The 20,365-nt window shown below is 51.8% G+C and overlaps 1 protein-coding gene across 7 annotated transcripts in view; it reads left to right on the top strand.

The window, feature by feature from the left end:
- ATP2B2 (ATPase plasma membrane Ca2+ transporting 2) overlaps positions 1–20,365 on the top strand; it is a 387,223-nt gene that overhangs the window by 298,482 nt on the left and 68,376 nt on the right. For all 7 annotated transcript variants that reach the window (XM_030307403.1, XM_030307401.1, XM_030307398.1 and 4 more), the window contains 3 exons: positions 6,308–6,505; positions 12,371–12,628; positions 13,635–13,760. In XM_030307403.1, coding sequence (XP_030163263.1) covers positions 6,308–6,505; positions 12,371–12,628; positions 13,635–13,760 — 582 coding nt within the window. The remainder of the gene's footprint in view (positions 1–6,307; positions 6,506–12,370; positions 12,629–13,634; positions 13,761–20,365) is intronic.

The raw sequence follows: 20,365 nt of genomic DNA, 5'->3' as shown, positions 1-20,365 counted from the left end.
GTAACCTACTCAGGGTCACACAGCAAGTGAAGAGGCATCCAAACCAAGTCTCGGGACCTAGGTAGGGGTGTGTCGTGGCTGCAGTGGTGGGTCTCAGACAGTCTCAGACAGCAGCCATGCTGACAGAAATATCCAGGAGGCACATTCCAGGCCGAGAGTGACGGTAATGCTGATAGTGTGGTAGTTAGTAGTAACAACGGCATCTATGATTTATGAGGGCCAATATATGCCAAGCACCAGCATCTGGGGGGGGGGGCAGTTTGTTTTTTGCACTAACACTGAGCAGCAGGTGGAGAGTTACTTTTTCCTTGAAATCATTTGCTCAGACAGCAGGCAGGTTCACTCAGCCAGGCAATGCCCCCCAAATATCAGCCAAATTCAGTGGCAGCATTCATTATGGCTACCTTCCTGGGGTTGAAAAAGTTCTCTGGCGTCCCTCTGCGGGGAACAGGGATGCTCAGCCTTGTGGGGGTCTCAGAGCAGGGAAGAAGAGGTCAGAGGTCATCCAGATGGCTTGCCAACTCTCACCCTGAGCCCCTCCCAATGGCCAAAGGCCCCTACTTTTCACAGAGCCCAGCTGGTTGGCACGAGGAGTTTCACATCAGTGTCCCCCACACAGGAAAAGCAGAGCCCAGCCCCCAATTACCAGGGCCAAAAGTAAGTCATATGTGACATGCCCCCATTGCTTCTGACCTCTGAATCCCTGCACCTGTGCCTACCTCACCACTCCCTTTTTTTCCTACTTGATTACGTATGTCCTACCTGCAGAGCAGCTTGTAAAAGTTTGTCTCATACAGAAAGATTTTTAATGACTTCAGTGAGGAAATTCAGACAAAGGGAAGAAAGGAGAAGTAAGATGATGACTTACAGGCACAACAGGTACCACTGAGTCCTCCATGCAGCTCTAAGAAGTGAACTGTAAATTCAGTGCTGAGCTAACAGGCAGGCAAGGGAAAGAGGGCAACAAGATGAGTTCCGCTATCCATTAGATAGCCCCGCCCCCGCACTCCAAGGCCTGCTCAATGAGGACCCCGTGTGGCACCAAAAAGATGTGTCCTCTCCCTTGGAGACCATCTGCCCCCTCTCCTGAGGGGCAAACGGGGGATGCTTCAGCAACATTGGCCTTTCCCAAGCCCTTTGGGGTTTCTTCTGCCTTCGCCAACCCTCTTACCCTACCCAGACCCTTTCACCTGATTAGCCCCCACTCTTTCTTCTGAGCTCAACCAATTACACTTCCTCCAGGAAACCCTTCCTGGCACCAGAGTCCCCAACATGTAAAGCAATGTTTGGCTTATAGTAGGTGCTCAATAAATATTTGTCGATTAATTAAATAAGCAAGTGGAAGATTGGATACACACCATCTAATAGGATCCTAACTACTTTCTCTACCTTCAGAGGGGCCGGGGGGAATTCAGGCCTCTTTAGAGAAAAGACTCCTGAGTCGCTGGGGGCCTAGCATCTAGTGACAGGACACCATGGCGGGTTGTCCAGCCTCTGGGTGTGTTTCCCTTTCCTTCCTCCCTAGACATCCATCCACTTCAGCCCACCAGTGACAAAGTCCTTCCCTCTAAGGAAACCAGGATCCCTCACTCACTCTTCCTGGTCCCCAGCTCTGTGCTAGGTCCAGATGATGCAAAGACTTCCTCTGCTCCTGGAAGAACTTAAGCTGGTTCTCACTGTCCCCCTGAGCTTTCCTTAACAGGAAACATGTCCCCCAGCCAAGATGAGGCCAATGTTTGGGTCAGAGAGCTCTCATCCACAGGTTCCAGCTCCCTGAGGTCCTTGCTGAGGACACACATCCTTGCTGAGCTAGACATCTGGATTTTTATGTGGAAGTACCTGAGTTTTTAATGCTGGCAACAAATTATCATTTGTTTTATTTTGTTTATTTTTGAGAGAGAGAGAGCCCACACGTGTGCAAGCAGGGGAGGGGCAGAGAGAGAGAAAGAGAGAAAGTCCCAAGCAGGCTCCACACTGTCAGCCTGGAGCCCAATGCGGGGCTCAGTCCCACAAATCATGAGATCATGACCTGAGTGGAAACCAAGAGTCAGATGCTCAATCAACTGAGTCACCCAGGCGCCCCTATCACTTTTTTAACACTGTGCAAGTGTGCAGCTGACCAAACAAGACCTCTCTGATGGCCTGAGGCTGCCATTTGCAGCACTCAGGGCTGGGCCTGAAAGAGCTAAGGAGAGAGAAAGGCAATCCACATAGAGGAATGAGGATTAGCAGGGGCACGGGCTTAGAGGCTGGGAACAAATCCAGATGTGTCCGGGACAGCGGGATAGAAATGAAGCTTGGCGCAAAGGTTATTCTAATATCCAATGATAGCAAACAGCCATTGCAGCAAATAATTGCTGTACAACCCAAGTTTCCCATGCTCTGTGCTTGGCTTTCTCCTATTACGTGATTAATAGAACACACAAATTCTGATTCCAATAGAAGAATTTGTACATGTGCTGGAGGCTTTTTACTGTGAAGGCACAATTGCTACGCGCATACAATTTTGCACACATTCTTCTCTGCATGGCTCACCACAGTCTACGAGTTACTTTGCTCCCATTTTATTGATGAGGACACTGAGTCTCCTAGGGATGAGATAAATGGCCCAAGTTCATCCACAAACCTGACTCCTCACTCAGATCTCTGTCCTCTGCTTCTTGTGCAAAAAAAGAAATTCACATTAGAAACCCACAACCCCACACGGCTTCTGACATCAATGTCCAGGCACTGTGGTTCTGAATTTTCAAGGCCTTGTTGGCTTTGTCCAATGATACTTGACACAGAATGTTAATTTTTAATATGCTAAATGTTGAGATGCTCTTTAATCTAAATTGAATCTCCAGCACCATTCATCTCTCACATCACCTTCTGTTGTTTCTGCTCCCCAAAATAGGCATGTTCATTTTCAGCCAGAAGGCAGGAAAACTATGAGATTCCACTCCTGGGAAAAACATGCTAGGTGGATTAGACAGTGGGAGGTCCCACCTGTATGTCCTCAAAACCACTGTCTTTGGATACAAGGTATCAGAGCCACCAGCCCCTATCCTTCCGTCAGGCCAATCCTTCATGTCACCTATGGGGAAACTGAGGCCCCGAGAGGATAAGTGGCTTGTCTGCAGTCATATAGCCCTTCTGCTGTTCCTGTCCTCACATTGACCATCTTACTGATCTCCTCCCCATCTTACTGAAATGCCACCTGTCCAAAGTCTTCCTCCTCCGGCAGGCCATAATTATCACACACACCACCTAAAACTGAGCGACACTAACCAATACCCTCACCCAGTGCCAGGCACAGCACCGGGCACCTTACGCGAGACGTCCTGCCAAAGGTCCGCCCAACCCTGTGAAGTAGGCCCTGCTGTTACTCACGTTTTACAGATGAGGAAACTGAGGCACTGAGAGGCGACGCCTCTTGCCGAAAGTCACTCAGACCTGGCATCTGAATCTATAACATCTGAGTTCAAGCCCATCTGAGTTCCTGGGGCTGGGTATCCCCATCTCCAGCTCAGCCCACCTTCTTCCCCTAAGAGGAAGAGGGTGAGCAAGATGTCATGGCCACCATCTGTCATCTCAATCACCCTATGTGAGCACCTCAACACCCAAGGTTCCCATCTTGGGTTTATATACTAGGGTGTTTGCTGTGTGGAAACTGCCTAGAGATTTCTAAGTGGGACTGGCCCTACAGAACACACAAATATTTTTATTCTATGAGCTGTTATTTCTAAAAAACAGAGGAGACCTCGGAACCTGCAGGGAGCAGAGCAGGGCAGGGTGTAGTGCTGGGGAGGGGGAAGCCCAGGAAAGATGAGGAAGAGACAGGGAGGCTGTTCTACTCTGGTGCCTCCCTGCTCCTCCCCTCTCCCCAATCCATAGCCTTGGGGGTTTCACACCAGCAACCCCAGGGCTTAATCTAGCTCACAGATACATTGTATTTCATCCTAGGCTATTTTTAATGGGAAGATTTTACTCAAATTCCAGGTGTCCAGCTTCCCTTGGAAGACTGACAGATCTACCACAGTGGTTCCACATTCTCCCACAAGAGCTAAGACATAATTTCCCCCTTTAAAATGACTGAGATTCTTCATGTTGCCCCAGTCCCCACTACTCCCTGTTGCCCCCCACCCACCTACTTCACTCATTCACAAAAGCTGCTCAGCCCCATGGCTCTGCAGATTTGCAACCCCCTGCCCTGTGCTCTGTCCCAGGACCCAAGATCTCAAAGCCAGTCCCATGAATCCCCAGATGAAAGAACCCCTGAGCTATGACCAGACTTCCAGAACTGGGGAATACCTACATTTTCAACTGGTCACACTCCAGAACGTTTGAATCACAGACCCTCAGAAGATTCAAAGAGTCACTCTCTGTGAATCAATCAGGACAGGCCTAGGAGATAGACTGGCCCCAGTTTTGCTAAGCTTCTTCTTAGTGAAGCCCTTATTTATACCAAACCTATGAAGAGTTGTGAATAGACCCCAGCAGGACCACTTCAGGAACCTTGGAACCTGTGGGATCCTTAGGACCCACCCATCCTACTGAACTCCCCTATTATCAAGACTGAGGCTCAGAGAAAGGAACTGGCTGGTCAAAGCCCAGCAAACTGCCATAACAGGCCAGTATTGACTGGTCATAGCCCTTTCCCTCAGAGGCCCCACCACTATCCCCAGTTCTCCTTTCTTCTCTTTATCAAATCCCACTCCCAGGAAAAAGCCTGAAACTCATTCACACCATGGTGTCCAGATCTGATGATGGCTTCCCTCTCCCAGGGATTCTAAAGGAATTGGAGTTTTTATTTCAAGGAATGAAGCCCAAGTGGAATGATTTCAAATGTTGACTATGGGTAGAATTGGACAATTCTTGTCCACACCTTGGAGCGAATGAGTTTGGGAGGGGACTTGCAGACAGGCAAACGGAGCAGGGAGGAGGGACGTGGAAGGCATACCCGACCAAACATGTGGCAGGAGGTACACACAAGCCACGCCAGCAGAGGACAGGCCTGATTTGGCTGGGTGGGGGCCAGGTAGTGAAAATGTGTCCGCAAGCATGGCTTGGGGGTCCGATCAAGAGGCCAGAGAGCCAAGCTGAGAAGCATGGACTTTATTCTGGAGGTAGTGCGGAGCCTCCAAAGATTGCTGAGCAGGGAGTAAGGATCGGATTGGTGAGGCAGGGAAAATTGTCTGGAAGTGAAGAAACAGTGGGTTGGAAGCAGGCCGCTATGTCCCGGCCCTGCATGATGAGGACTGCACTTCACCCCCATGGTCCATGAGACAGGCCACTAGCCTCCACTGAGTGTATGCCACACCCCAGGCACCGCTTGACCACGTCCTGTGTGTCCCCTGGGAAGTCAGCACTTCCAGCAGGGTGCTCTGTTTGTGTCTCTCACTGCTCTGTCCCAGTGTCTGGAACAGTGCTGGACACATAGTAGGTGCTCAACAAACACTGACCTAATGAATTCTGTCCTGAGATGCTCACAACCACTCATGGGCTACGTACAGTCGTCATCCCCCTCACAGAGGAGGACACTGAGGCTCAGAGCTGGAGGCACAGGCTGGGATTCACACCCAAGGCAGGGGTCTCCAAGTGTGTGCTCGATGAAGAGATCGGGAGGAAATGCAAAGCAGGAACACGGGTGTGGTGGGGGGTGGGCCTGGTGGTGTGTATGTGCTTTCTGTCGCCCCCATAACAAATGGCTACAGACTGGGTGGCTTTGGGCAAGAGCAATTTATTCTCTCACAGTTATGGAGACCGGAAGTCTGGAAATCTGGTGTCGGCAGGGCCATGCGGCCTCCAAAGACTGTAGGGGACATTCCCATCCTTGCTTCTTTGGGCGTCTTCGTGGCTCTGGCGTTCCTTGGCTGGTGGCTGCATCCTGCCATCTCTGCCTCCATCTTCGCATGGCCTGTGCCCTCTGGGTCTGTGTCTTCTCCCTCTGTCACGTATGAGGACACTTAACACTGGGTTTAGGCCAAGATCCTTAACTATATCAGCAGAGACCGTTTTCCTTATTTCCAAATAAGGTCACCTTCATAGTTTCCATGGATTAGGATCCAGACATATCATTTTGTGGGGGACCACTCTTCACCCCACTTCATGGTGTCTCTGGCATTTCACAGGAGCCCGCTCTGGGCCTGGCGCGAGTGCTGGGTGCCTGGCTGGTGCCTGCAAGTGTTCTGCTTTGTTTCCACCACCCCACCCCCACCCCCGCTCTGTGCTTCCCCATGGGGCCAGCCCCATTCAGGACGATTCCTGGGAAGCTGAGTGTCTTTCCCAGGCCTCCCAGGCCAACCTTCCTGCATTCTGTCCACAGGTTTGCCAGGCACCGCTCCAGATCTGGAAAAGAGAAAGCAGATTTTTGGGCAAAACTTTATACCTCCAAAGAAGCCAAAAACCTTCCTGCAGCTGGTGTGGGAGGCACTGCAAGATGTGACGCTGATCATCCTGGAAATCGCGGCCATCATCTCCCTGGGGCTGTCCTTTTACCACCCGCCTGGAGAGAACAATGAAGGTAAGACCCCAGCGCCCCACCCTGCACCAAATGTGCGCCTGCAGTACCCGGGACTCAGCCACGGCTCCTCCAGGTGAGGAAATTGAGGCCCAGCGGACAGGGCCCCACCCACAGCCCCCGGTCCCCAGTTTTCCCATGTGCAAGATGCAAGGATTGCACCAACAGTGGAAGGAACTACAGTGAGCATTTATTGAGCACTTACAGTGTGCCGAGCTCTGAGCTCGGATGTCATCTTCCTAAATCCCCATGAGGTAAGGGCCATGATTAGGTGCATTTTAAAGATGAGGAAAACAAGGAACAGAGATGGGCATTAACTCACTCGAGGTCAACGAGTGGGTGCTGGACCTGCTACCACCATGGGTGTGACGGCCCCAGTTTCCCTCTTAGGTCTCATCCTTCATGCGTGCGTGAGACTCAGTATCCACGCTATTCCTCCTCTTTCATGTTCCTATCCCGGAGTTGGTTCACTATCATGCACACACTTGTGAGGCTGACGCCGAACATGTTTTCCCATGTGTGGAGTCCTGGTCTTGAGAGGGCCTCCCAAAATCTGTCCCTGAGTTCTGACTGGGGACACTGCTCCATTGACAGAGGAAGCACCACCCGCCCATCCAGGGAGGGTTGTGGAGCAGACCTACTCTTGTAGGGAAAGTCAGAACTTAGGATTCCTAATGGAGAACTTCAACTTTCCCTCATCTTTTCATTCCAGAAAGAGAGCACCTGCTAACAGCTAGTGCTTTATCAACTCAATGACTCTTTCCTTTATGATGACACAGTCTTTCAAACCTATGTCACATTATAGATAGATAGATAGATAGATAGATAGATAGATAGACAGACAGACACATACTATGGGATCACGTAAGATGTATCGTTTTGTTAGATTTTTACAATCTGATTTTTCATTAGTAGGATGTTATAAACACTTGTTATTATTTATGATTCGACATTTTCCTAGTGAATGTGCTACATCAACAGATAATCCTACTATGTTCATTGCTTCGAGCAAGGAAATAAAAAGTGAATAGCTTATAAGAAATAACCATTATGGGCCTCATTTCCCAGATGAGGAGGTGGTCTCTGAAATTCCTTGAACATCTGTCCCCTCACCCCATCCAAAGCCAGAGTTGCCCAAGTCTATTAGTTGCCCAAGTCTAATGACCGAGTCTCTTAGGCCAACTACCCCAATTTTATGCATAATATTACTAAGTTACTTTTTATCCTGTGTGACTCTTCCCAGAAAGGGTTTAGAGACACAAGAAGGGCACATCTCACAAGATGAAGCTGAACAGAAAAGACAGACAGGAAAGGAATGGAAGCAAATAAACCAACCATATTTCCTGCCATGACTGAGATTTAAATTTGACTTTAAGCTTCCTGGATGCCAAGGCAGAAAGGGAATTAGGATGACTTTCTTAGCTCAGGCTATCAACAAGGCAGGAAAACAGTTTCTTCGGTTGGTAGCGTGTCCCCTGACAGTGAATTCTGGGATGAACTTTCACATAAGGCCTTATAAGAGATGCATATTGGGCAACAATCTTCGCAGGAGTTTCACAGAAAATGTAGAAGGCTACACATGGCTACTTGAATAAGCCTTGAACTCAGCTAAAGGTGCAACACACAACCATAATAATAATGATCATTCTTCTAACTATTTGTGAAGCCGGCACTAGTTGGGAGAATTTACAGTAGAAGTTCATTTGATCTTCACAAGAACCCTGTGGGTAGGTGCTGTTATCATCCGGGAGCCGAGGCCCTGAGATAGTAAATGACTCGCTAGGTCACACTCTAGGAAGCAGCAGAAGCATGACTCAGACCCAGACGTTCTGGCTTCCGAGCCCACGCTCTATCACTCAGCTGCATTTCCTCAGGAAGGGACAGGACTGAGTCAATGCCCCCCAGGTAAATGGCTTCCTGTGACCCAGTTTAGTGCAAGATAGAGAAGTCAGAGGGCAGATGGTAGAGGGGGCTCCCGTGAGAGAACGGATTAGCTCCAAGTGCATGCCAGGAGGAGCCTTCCCACACACAGCCCTCCAAACAGAGGGCTGCCATCTCTTCCCTTCTAGAGACATGGAAACCAAGGCCCAGAGAGGGGAAGAACCTACCCAAGGTCACACAGCTTGTTAGGCAGTAAGGCTCGACTTTCAATCCAAGTCTTCTAGTTCTTTCCACTGCCCCTCCCTACCTCTAGCTGAGACACTAGCTCAGGCCAGGCCTGGGTGGATGAGGGCAGCCACTGCACATATCCCAGCACCAGAGAGTGAAGTTCCTGCACTCTGTGGCTATACGTTCTCCCCAATGCCCAGGCTCTGGCCTGAGCTCTGAGTTCTGGACCTTCCATGTTGCCAGGCCCACCGCCCTGCCAAGTCAGACTCAAGCTTCATCAGTCGTGTACAGAATGATGCTGGTGATGGGTTTACAAACCGTAGAGCCTTGTGGCACCCACCGCACTTTCCCGTTTGCTTCCTTGGCTCAGAGTCCTCCAGATACTTGGGGGAGGTCACACAGCATGTTCATGACAGAGCTGGGATTGGCACACCAGTGTTCCCAACTCCCTGTTCATGGCAGCTCCCCTAGTGTCAGAATGCCAGCAGAGTGACAGGCACATAGTAGGTGTTTAGAAAACGTTTGTGTCTCTTCTAGTTTCGAGGGCCCATGTTTGATGCCGGGCCCTGGTAACCTTCTAGAAAGTCACTTTCCCATTTTACTGATGGACAAGAAGAGTAGGCCCAGAGAGGCCAAGAAGTTCCCTGAGGTCACACAGACAAAAGCCGAACCTTACAAAGCCCCAGGTCCAGGGAGAGCAGCTGCGGGCTGCTCAGAACCTGTTCCTGCCCCAGCCCAAGGGGCCCCAGAGGAGACCACAGCAGGGTCTGCCCAGTGCCCACCTTCTTTCCATTTCCCCAGCTCTTTTCCCTGATTGCATCTGGGGCAGCAGGAATTGTTCCCAGGGTCCAGCAGTTCCTGGTAGCTGAAGGCCTAACCCAGCAATCCACAGCCCCATTCTGGCCCACCCAAGGCACAGAGTGACCATCAGACAGTTCTCAGAAGGAAGGAAAAACAAATGGGCTTTAGCCAGCAGAGTGCCCTCAAGGACCCAAAGGGCTCCTTGGTATAGAACCAGCAAAGGCAACAGGCAGGGTTGGGAGTCAAGGGAACAGAGTGTGAACCCTGCTCAGCTACCACCCCCTTGGCTTCCAGAAGCCAGTCCAGGGAGAGTAGCTCATGCAAAGGAGACCATTTATCTTGTACCCAACAGATGCCAGGCCCTTACTAGGCCCTGGGGTCACAAAGTCATCCCACATTACAGCTGTCCAAACTGAGACTCAGACAGACCAAGTCACTTACCCAAGGTCACACAGCAGAGCCTGGATTCAAAGTCAGTCTTTACAATTCCAGACCCCAAAGGCTTTCCATGGTCCTGGGCTATCTCTGAGTGTCCTAAATGCTGCAGTGACTGCTGTCATCTGTAAATGGGGGGGGTGGGGGGGACACCGATGAAATACACAACAGGGAAAGAATAGTCTTCCCATTTACAAAGCACGTAGCAGAGGCAGAGTAATAAAAGTCCCATAAAGCAAAGAACTGGGGCTCTGTATCTCAAGTCACTCCCCTGAAGCCCAAAAGAGCACATTTCCATGGATTGGGTTTCTGTTTAGAAAGATTCACCTGTGTTTCCCAGGCTTTGGGGCTTCTGGTGTCATTCATGATGGTGGAGGGGTGCCCTTGTATGCCTCCCCTGGTCATCGCAGCTGAACTCCAGCTGGACGCCTCCAGAGCTTGGGGCCCCAGGCTCCATCCAAGGCTGGCTGTGAACTTGAATGCATTTAGGCACTCTGCACACCGGATGACAAAAAACAGCAGCTTTCACTCTTTGTTGGCTATGTGCTCAGGAGGGTGAGTGCTTTACGTAAAGGCTGTCCCTCTGTCCTCTCAGCCACCTTCGAGGGAGTGTCTGTCACCACCCCCATTTTGCAAATGAGAAAACTGAGGCACAGTGGTTAAGTAGCCTGGTCATAGGCACCCAGCAGTGCCTGAATCACAGCTGGGATTCAAGCTCAAGGCTGGCCCGATGGCAGTTACATTAGCATGATTATGATTATCATCAGCACTAAAGGCTGGTCCAGTTAAGCAGTTTAAGATTATTGCAAAAGTCTGAAATTTCAAAAGAAAAAAAGAGTGACATCGAGGACCTTGTGCAGTGATGTGGTTGTTTACTAGTCTGCAGAGTGTGACTTGTTTGGTGAAAGCTGTGAAATTTCACCAGGAGTGATACATACTGCTGGGCCACATGATTCTTTACTGTCCCAAACTTAGGCCCACCAGCTAGCCTGGACCTCCACCCCTCCAGGTGCTGGAAAACATTCCCTGGTACCACTTGGCCTTCTGGTCATGTTGCTTCTGACCCTCTGGCTTCCCAGAAGCTCCTGCTGGGATCTCTCAAAACTGTTCTCTCTTCCTTGGGGCTGAAGTGGACTTCCAGACAGTTAGCCAAGGGTCTTTGGCAACGTGAGGCCAGCACATGGCAGGGGAGGCCACTGGGCTCAGGGACAGTAGGCAGACCAGATCCAGATTCCAGGCCTGGATTCAAACTCCAGATCTGCTGTATGACCCCAGGTGAGTTGCCAGCCCTCTCTGAACCACTTCTGTTGGTCAGCTTGAGAACTAAAGTGAGTGCTTGGCACAAGTCACTTGTGAATGGTCCAGTACCCTGCCCTGCCACCACGAAAGGGAAGCTCTCTGAGTTTTCCGGGGATGGATAGTCTGATGCTACTTGGGTCACTTTCCATAGAAAGGGCTGTTCACCACCTCCTGGTGGAGAAAAGGGGCTGGGCTAGTCCTGGCTGTCACACCTACCTTGGCTGTTCCCTCACCTCTCTGAACCTTAGTTTCCTCATCTGTAAATGGAGGTAACTCTCCCTCTCTGGGTCCTTTGGGGGACACAGGAGGCAGGGTGCATGGAGGGGCTTGGAAAGACCCTAGGAGCTAGTACTGCATGGGCAGGGCCTGAGGCTTTTGTATCAGATAGGCCTGCTTTTTTCTTCTTCTGTTCACATGGTGGGCCTGGCAGGCCTCAAGCAGTTTGGGGAACCAGACTGGGATGTTCAACAGTGCAAGAGTGTATGGGATGCACGGTCACTGTAGGACAGATGAGCAGCCTACAGCCTAAAGGGTGGCATCAAGTCCAACCAGAGATGCAAAAGGGCTGTGTGCTAAGCTCTAGGTGGGGCTTTCACCTTCCTCTCCTGGAACCTGGAAGGAGGTCTCCGTGACTCCAGTTTTGCAGAGGAGGACAGTGAGTTACCCAGGATCACTCAGGGGCAGTGGCAGAATTAGAACCAGCTGGTTGGAGGTCAGGCCCAGCATCGTGGTTCCTGCCCCCCAGCCTGCTGTCTGCAGGCCTGCCTCACAGTTGCTGGAAGAATGGAAAGAAAGCACATCAGCCCAACTGCCCTCCAGACCCTGATCAATACTGACCACCTTCGTCCTGTTACATCCTCACTTTTTCTCTTTCTTCGTGAATCAGGCCTGTCCTCTGTGCTGGGTCTGTGCTGGAGCCACCATGGACCTTACCTCACTGAAGTTCAACCCTCACAATAGGTCCCCCAGATAAAGAATATCCATCCCTTTTTACAGATCTGAAAACTGAGGTTCAAAGAGATGGAGTCGTTTGTCCAAGATCCCACTCCTAGAACCAATACAGAAAACTGAAGGGCTCGCCACCCAGACACGTTGGATAAATTGGATCATGTTCATCCAGTTATCAACGTTTTTTACTTGGGGAGCTGGGGTTTAAATCCAGGCCCGTGAGGCCCCTCCTGCCTGGCTGACCCCACCCTGCCTGCTTCCTTCTGCCCTCTGCAGGATGTGCGACGGCCCAGGGAGGGGCAGAGGATGAAGGGGAGGCGGAGGCGGGCTGGATCGAGGGGGCGGCCATCCTCCTCTCTGTCATCTGTGTGGTCCTGGTCACGGCCTTCAATGACTGGAGCAAAGAGAAGCAGTTCCGGGGCCTGCAGAGCCGCATTGAGCAGGAGCAGAAGTTCACCGTGGTTCGGGCTGGCCAGGTGGTCCAGATCCCTGTGGCCGAGATTGTGGTTGGGGACATCGCCCAGGTCAAATATGGTAAGTGTCCCAGCCACAGAGCCAGGTGCTAGAGCTAGAGTCTGGGCAGAGGCAGGACAGGACAGGCAGACCCAAAGAGGCTGGCCCAGGGAAGGGAGTTGGTTCCTGAAAGCTAATCCCAAGGCAGGATGTCTTCTGAGATCCTTTGGGAGGTAGAAGGCTACTTCCTGGAGGAGGTAGGATTCCAGAATCCTGAAAGTCAGAAATGGCAGATACATGGCACATGTGCTACCACTCTCAAAACCTCCACCTGTAACAGACATTACTAATCAATCACAATTCAAAGCCTAGATACAGAAGCCTTCTCAACATAATGCTCCAAGGACCACTGACACTCAGAATGGGTTTATGAGACAAAATCGCTTTCCCATCTATAATTGAGCTGTTGATGGATGGTTGTTGGGCTAGAGAGGGTGTTGTAGGGAGTGGACGTGGATGGGCCTGTGATACTACCGTGGAGAGAGTGGGCAGGCTGACTAGTGCCAAAGGGGGTATAGGTGAGATATGTCCTGGGTAAGTAGAGGCAGACGATGGGGAAGAGATTGGAGTTCCCTCTTCACTCCACCTTAGGGGGCTTGGTTTCCTCTGATAAAGTGGCCTGTCATAGGGTCTCCTCAGCCTAGCCAAGACAGAATTTCCCAAATTTCCCTAGAAGAATTTCCCAAACTGTAGTTGAGACCAGAGAATGAATCATTGAGAAAACTGGGCCCAAATCCACACCAGGCCAAGAGAAGCACTTTATAAACAGAAGTACAAGCCCACTCGAGCTAGGACTGTTCTTGGGCCCAGTCTCAGCCCTCCAGGCCTTGCGCCATTCACCTTGGCTCCAGTCTTCGGCTGCCTATTGGCCTGTGATGAGTGCCATCTTGGTTCCAACACCCTGGGAGCTCTAGGCAGCTGGTCCCCAATGGTGAACTTGACCTTGCAAACACACCTTCAAAGGAATGTTCCCAGACCCTCCAGCCACCTGAGACCCTGCTAACTCGATTGCCCTTCCTACCACCAGGTGACCTCCTCCCTGCTGACGGCCTCTTCATCCAGGGCAATGACCTCAAAATCGACGAAAGCTCCCTGACGGGAGAGTCTGACCAGGTGCGCAAGTCCGTGGACAAGGACCCCATGCTGCTGTCAGGTGAGATGTGGCCCAACGGTGGGTCACTCCCATTGCCAGTTCCTGCCTCTATGCTGTGGGGGGCACCTGTGTCCCCTTCATGAGGCTGGAAGTTCTCAAAGACTTTGTTCCTTGGCTTCAGATCTCCAGCCAGCTCAGCCCCAAATGACAACTCCCTCCCTTTCCTCCCAACAACCGTACTTTGAGCCTACTGTGCACTTAGCACTGCTCCAGGCCCTGGGGATAGTGCAGTAAAGAAAATCGACAGAGAATCCCTGCCTTCATAGAACTTACTTTCTAGTGACTTGGTCTTCTGAAAAGTCAAACACCAGAGGCTGTTCTTATCAGGGATAGGGAAGGATCGATCGGGTGACAGTTATGTTGAATACCTACCATGTGCCAGGCACTGGGCTGGGTACTGGGGATACAGCAATGAATGAGGCTGACAAGGCCCCTGCCCTGAGAAGCTTGTGGTGCAGTGAGAAGCCCCAGACATTGTGAAAACTCCAGAAGGTGGTGGGTCTATGATGAAAATAAAGCAGAGCGATGGAAGGCAGGTGGCTGCGGGGGGCGGGGGGGCCATGTTTGAGGTGAGGTGTGAACGATGAGAGAGAGCCGGCCTAGTGACTATTTGTGGGGAATGTATACGAGGGAACAAGTGCAAAGGTCCCAACGCAGGAGGAAATTGAGTAAAATGGACGGGGTGGAGGGCCTCGATGCCAGCTCTCGAAGAGTTAGTTTTGAAATGTCTAAGTGTGACGAGGGTCATCTGGAATAGTTTTAAGCAGTGAACTAGTCACATTGCATTTGTAAAATCTCATTCTGGCTGCTGCAGGGGGCAAGAGAGGAGGTAGAGAGACCTTGCAGAGGTGAGGCACCTGCTGGATGAGACAGTCCCTTCGAGGGGACACACAAAGGGTCTCATTGCTCAGCACGGCTCGGGAAACATCCTCTGAGAAGCTGCCCTGGGCCAGGCCCCCACAATGATTCTGAGCCTCCTCCTGACCATGAGGGCCTCCAGCCTGTAGACTGCAAACAGCTCATTCCACAGTAGAGGAGTGAGAAGACGCGAGAAAGCCAGAAAAGGGACAGAACCACTTAAATTGGAATTGAGCTGGGTTTTAAAGGGTGAGTAGGAGCTCGCCAAGCAGAATTATAGAGGAAGGGCCTCAAGAGCAGAGGCAAATGTGTGCAGAGACACAGAAGTCTGAAGGAATATGGGATGTCCTAGCAATACACAGAGGACAATCAGCAGGTCTGCAGGGTAGGATGGGAGAAAGGAGTGAGAATCGGAGCTGGGGTATTTATTTATCCAGAACATACGTAACCAACATTTGTTAGGTAGCTCCAGTTTGCCAGTGGTTGGTGGGACAAGTAAGGTCCCTACCTTCCTGGAGCTTAAAATCTAGCAAAAAGAAACAGACAATAAAGGAACAAGCAAGCAAATATGTAAGATAATTTCAAATATTCAGATGACATTATACCACTGTAATGAGATAGAGGCTCTGAGAAAGGGGACAGGAGTCTTTTTGGTCAGGGAAGGCCTGTCTGAGGAGGTTTCTTGTGAGCTGAAACCAGCACAACGAGAAGAAATAACACTCCAGGTAGAGGGACAGGAAGTGCAAAGGCTCTGGGGACTAGGAGATCATATAAAGCCTTGAACGCCTTCTTGGAACTTAGGGCCACATCAGGGTTCATGTCACTGAGGCTCTGGTTCTGACCTCTGAGATAAAGTGGTTGACAGAGAGGCAATCATCCTTGGGAGAAGTGGCCTGGTGGGTCATCTGGATGAGCAGAAGTCAAGTGGAGGCACTGGGCCTGAATGGATGGGTGATGAAAGTTCCAGACAGTTTGGAGAAGGGAGAGGAGGGGTAGTTACATCACAGGAGGCTAAGGAGATAAAATGTTCAGAATCACTGACTCTGGTGCATCACAGACCAGCCAAGGAGATGGGCACAGGTGCAGGGAGACTCTGGAAAAGACACAGACAGGGCAGAGATGGGATGGGAAGTCAGCTAGCCAGCCCAAGTCGAACCAACTGTTTGGGCCTTTACCTATACATCTAACTGGAAGCCCAGGTAAATAGTGTAGGCCCTGGGCCTCCAGATGTCACGAGACAGCAGCCAAGGTGTCTTGGGATGCCCCTGTGGGCAAGATACAGCAGGATGTGCTAGGGGCCAGGAGATTTGGGTGGGTTTGTGCTGATTGGTGGGTTGCTGGTAATCCAGTGGGAGGTTTCTGGGCTTCTCTGGAGCTCTATCCTGTTTCAGCATGGAAAGTATGCCTGTCAACTTTGCAGAGACCATGCATGAGTGCAGGGGGATGGCAAAAAGAAAGCAAGAGTCAGGACCCACCAAGAATGCCAGAGCGCAGGGTGAGCTTGACTGTGAACTGTAGTGCTGACATTCTGAAACATATCTGCATGGGGCTGGGACGGCCGAATGATTCACACAGGCTCACTGGGAATGGGGGGGTGAGAAGAGGGTATAGGCAGCCCTACAGAAAGCAGTCTACAGAAAGAGAAATTCTGTAACAAAACCATTCTAGGACAAAAGAGGCTGCCTGGCAGCTGGTGAGTTCCTGGTCACGGTTTGTGTGTAAGCAGGCCTGGACAGGCTGTGGGGTGTTGGGGGTGTTGTGGAGTGGACCCAAGCACCGAATAGGCACTGCATTCAATGCCCTCCCAGGCCTGAGAGTCACAGATTCATCACACCCATCCTCACCTTGTACCTCTGCTACAGGTGCACCTTGCTTTGTTCCCTCTGCCCTGCCCCTGCTGAAGTTGCTCCCCACTCTTAGATGGCCCTCTCCCTTCCTTGTTACACATTTAAATCTGCTCAGGCTCCACCCCCTCCAAGAAGCCTTCTCTGCCCGCCACTGCCTGTGGGCAGTCACCCCCATACAGCATGGCACTCACACACATTTCAGCCCATGACACCCACGCTGTGCTTGGCCCTTTCGAGCACAGCCCCGTCATGTTGACCGAGTCTCTCACCGTACAAACCATCTCAGATAAGGTAAAGAGTAAAATTCTTCCAGTTCTGCCTCCCAAAGAGATCTAATGATGTCACTCTTATGGGCCCCTTCCATCCTTGGCCGTATGCAGATAAACACACACCATCACCATTGGGATGCCCTTCTTCGTGGATCCTCTCTCCCAGACAGGTCCAGCAGCCAGAAGCCCTGAGCGTGAGGCTACCAGGAGGTCATGCCCCGCCCATCCGTGGGTCCACATGGCGTGGGGGCTCAAGCACTGTCTGCCAGAGAGAGGAAAGAGGCTGGGGCTCTTGTAGAAAAAGCTGGGTGGGGCTGGACTGAGCCAGATCTGGGCTTTGGAATGAACTCACTGTGTGGCCTTGGGCCATGTCGCTCCACTTCTCTTGATCCATGAAGACAGTAGGGATGTTCTGGTGTGTGATGTAGGCGAAGCCCCTGCCTAGCCCAGTGCTAGCTGAGGGATGCCCACAACGGGTTGGTTCCCTTCCCTATTCTTCAGATGGAGCCTGGGCTTGGGAGTGAAACATGTCTGGGTTCAAATCCCCACTGCTCTCATTTGCTAGGAGCCCCTGGACAAGCTTCTTACCCTTTTGGAACCTCCATTTCCTTGCTTATAAAATGGGTTGACCCCAGCTCACGAGTCTTCTTTCATCTTGACTATCTCCCCCTTCCTCCTCTCTGAGATCTGCCCCATCCAGCTCCTCCCCACCTTCAGCCTGCATGAGCCTGCCTCCTCCAGGGGATTTTCCTTGATTGTTCTGAACTCTGGAGAACTGCCATTTGGATGCTCGTTTTTGTGCATGGACAGACACCTTGGACACCTTCCCTGTGCTGGGAGGCCTTGTTGGGCCTTCCAGTTGAATGACCCCTGGGGAAGACAGGGACCTGGCTGGGGGCACCTGCAGGGTCCTCATGGTAGCTCAGAAACCCCCCTCATGGCATCTGGCACAGTGGTTCAACCTAGAGGAAGGCAAGGAACTCTCTGCTGCTGGGTCACTTGGCCCAGCCGTGCCCAGCCTGTGACCCTGGACAGGTCTGTCCACCTCCCTGAGCCCCAATGTTGGGAGACCCGCTCTGTGCAGTGGGGGAGTTGGCCAAAGGCCCTTCCCCTCCCCCCCTCCCCCTGCCTACCCCACAGGGCTGTTGTGGGGACCACACACATGGATGGACGGGACTATCCTTTGCAAATGGTACAAGCGTGATGTGCTGTGTGGTGGGGAGCAAGGACAGCATTTGGAGGCAGAACACCCAGGTCCCAGACCTCTGTCAGCTCCACCTATGACCTCTGCCCCGCAGGTCCTCAGCCTCTCCATCTGACAAATGGGGACAGACCTGCCTTCAGAAAGACTCAGATGTCCCCAGTGCTCAGGCACAAAGAAAATCCAATAACGGCCTGGAGCTCGTCTCCCAAGATGGACAGGTAGACACAGGCCCGTGACTGAGGTGTCTTCGGGCCAGGCACGGTAGAATGCTTACGGGTCGCAAGCTCCCACCTCCATGGGGTCGGGCAGGGAGACCGTGGGTGCCATACCAAGAGCATGACTACTTCTGGCTGCTGCCTGCAGAAGCACCCTGGCCCCAGTGCGGCTGCAGCGTCCTCTGTACAAGGGGAACCAGAAATCCGGCTTTCGTGTACAATCTCCCAGTGTTCAACTGTTGGCAAGAAATTCCCATTTTTTAAAAGCCTGTGTGTGTGATCAAGCAAAATATGGGTGAGCCCTGGAGTACAAACTCTGACCTGGGCCTTTTTTTTTTTTTTTTTAGTTTTGTACTTTAAGATAATTTCCAACTTTCAGGAAAGTGGCAATACTGGTACAAAGAACACCTGAACACCCTTCCTTCTGATTCAGCTGATGTTACCATTTTTGCCCCATTTGTTCTCAGGAGGCTCATTCTGTCTTGTGGTCGTGATGGCCCTTTGGCCCCTTCACACTTTATGTGTATCTCCTTTTTTTAATTTTTACCATTTATTTATTTTTGAGAGACAGAGAGAGACAGAGTGCAAGTAGGAGAGGGGCAGAGAGAGAGAGGGAGACACAGAATCCAAAGCAGGGTCCAGGCTCTGAGCTGTCAGCACAGAGCCCGACGCGGGGCTCGAACCCATGAACTGTGAGGTCATGACCTGACCTGAAGTCAGACGCTCAACCAACTGAGCCACACAGGCGCCCCACTTCATGTGTCTCTCCTAAGGAAAGGATATTCTCACACATAACCACAGCACAGCTAGCAATTCAGGAAACCCAACATTGATGTAATACCGTTAACTAATATTCTGTATGTATTCGTGTCCATCAACGGTCCCCACCGCATCCTCCTGGCTGGGACCCAGTGTAGGCCCTGTGAGGCGTCTAGATGTCCAGCCCCTTCTGCCTCCTTTGACACAACAGCTTCCGTTCATGGAACCCCGTGGTCTCTCATGCCCCCAGGTCATGAATCCCTGTGAGAGCCCCGTGGAAGCAGCGAAATAAATGAGAAATAAATACCCAGACTTGTGATTCGGCAGCCTTCCTGGAGATTCTCTGATCCCTAGAGAACTGTGGTCTGGTCTGGATTGACACCTGGGGAAACTGAGGCCCAGAGCAGGAGTGTAAAGCGCCACAGAAGGCAGGGCCAGAGCGAGACCCCAACCCTCCAGCCTCCTAGCCCCAAGCTCTTCCCATAGCCTCTATGCACAAGCCCACCTCTGAGGACACTGTGACTTTATGACCCAGCAGCAAGGCCTGTTTGAGATGTTTATCGTAAATTCCATTGGGAAACCAGCGACCAGGCACCATCTATGTGGCCGGGAAAGGGGCAGGAGCCAGGGGGCCGGGGCAGGGGGGGTGTCCCCAAAAGCAGCAGGACCCAGCTCCAGCCAGGCCCATTGGCTCAGCCCCCTGCACGACCCCCCACCCACCTCCACCACCCCTGGAGCCAGAGCGTTAACAGCACGAAGTTGCCCAGGACATCGGCAGACCTTCTCAGGCCTGCTGCCCCACCCTGCCTGCCAAGCAGAAGGCCAGGCACGGAGAGCCAGACCTGCCGCCATTGCCGCCGCCTCCAGGGAGCCTAGGACGACACCGTGACTGCAGGAAGTCCCAGTCTGCTGCTCGGCCCGCGCTCTCTCCATTACACTACCCTGCCTCTTCTCCATGAGAGGCAGCGGGGTGTAGTGGATAGAGCACGGGTTCAAGTCCCGGCTCCACCGCTCACAGCTGTGTGACCTTGGGCCACCACTCCACCTCTCTGAGCCAGAGAGGCCATGGGGAGGGGAGGGGCTTGGGGTTGTACTTGCACTAAAACCTACCTCACAGGGCTGTTGTGAGGAGGACAGTCTTGTGGGCGCTGAAATGCTTTGCAAACTGTCTAGTGCTCTGCAGGCATGTGTTATTACTGTTATTAACTGCGTTGATAACAATAATGATGAAGGAACTGCTCCTGGGCTGGGAACCACATTGGCTTTGCTCGGAGCCTGTGCCTGGAGGCAGATGATAATTCCCAGGAAAGCCAGAAATGGCTTTTATCCTTTCTTCATATCTCTACCCCCAGAAAGAGACCTTTTAGGAGGTAAGACCTCTCTCCTCTCCCGTCCAGAAAGAGGCCTGGGAAGTCAGAGCCAGAAGAGCGAGGAGCCCTAGGTTTGAGCCCCC

This window comes from Lynx canadensis, chromosome A2 (genome assembly GCF_007474595.2).
Source record: "Lynx canadensis isolate LIC74 chromosome A2, mLynCan4.pri.v2, whole genome shotgun sequence".
Classification (NCBI taxonomy): domain Eukaryota; kingdom Metazoa; phylum Chordata; class Mammalia; order Carnivora; family Felidae; genus Lynx; species Lynx canadensis.
This window is presented reverse-complemented; position numbering and strand designations above follow the sequence as displayed.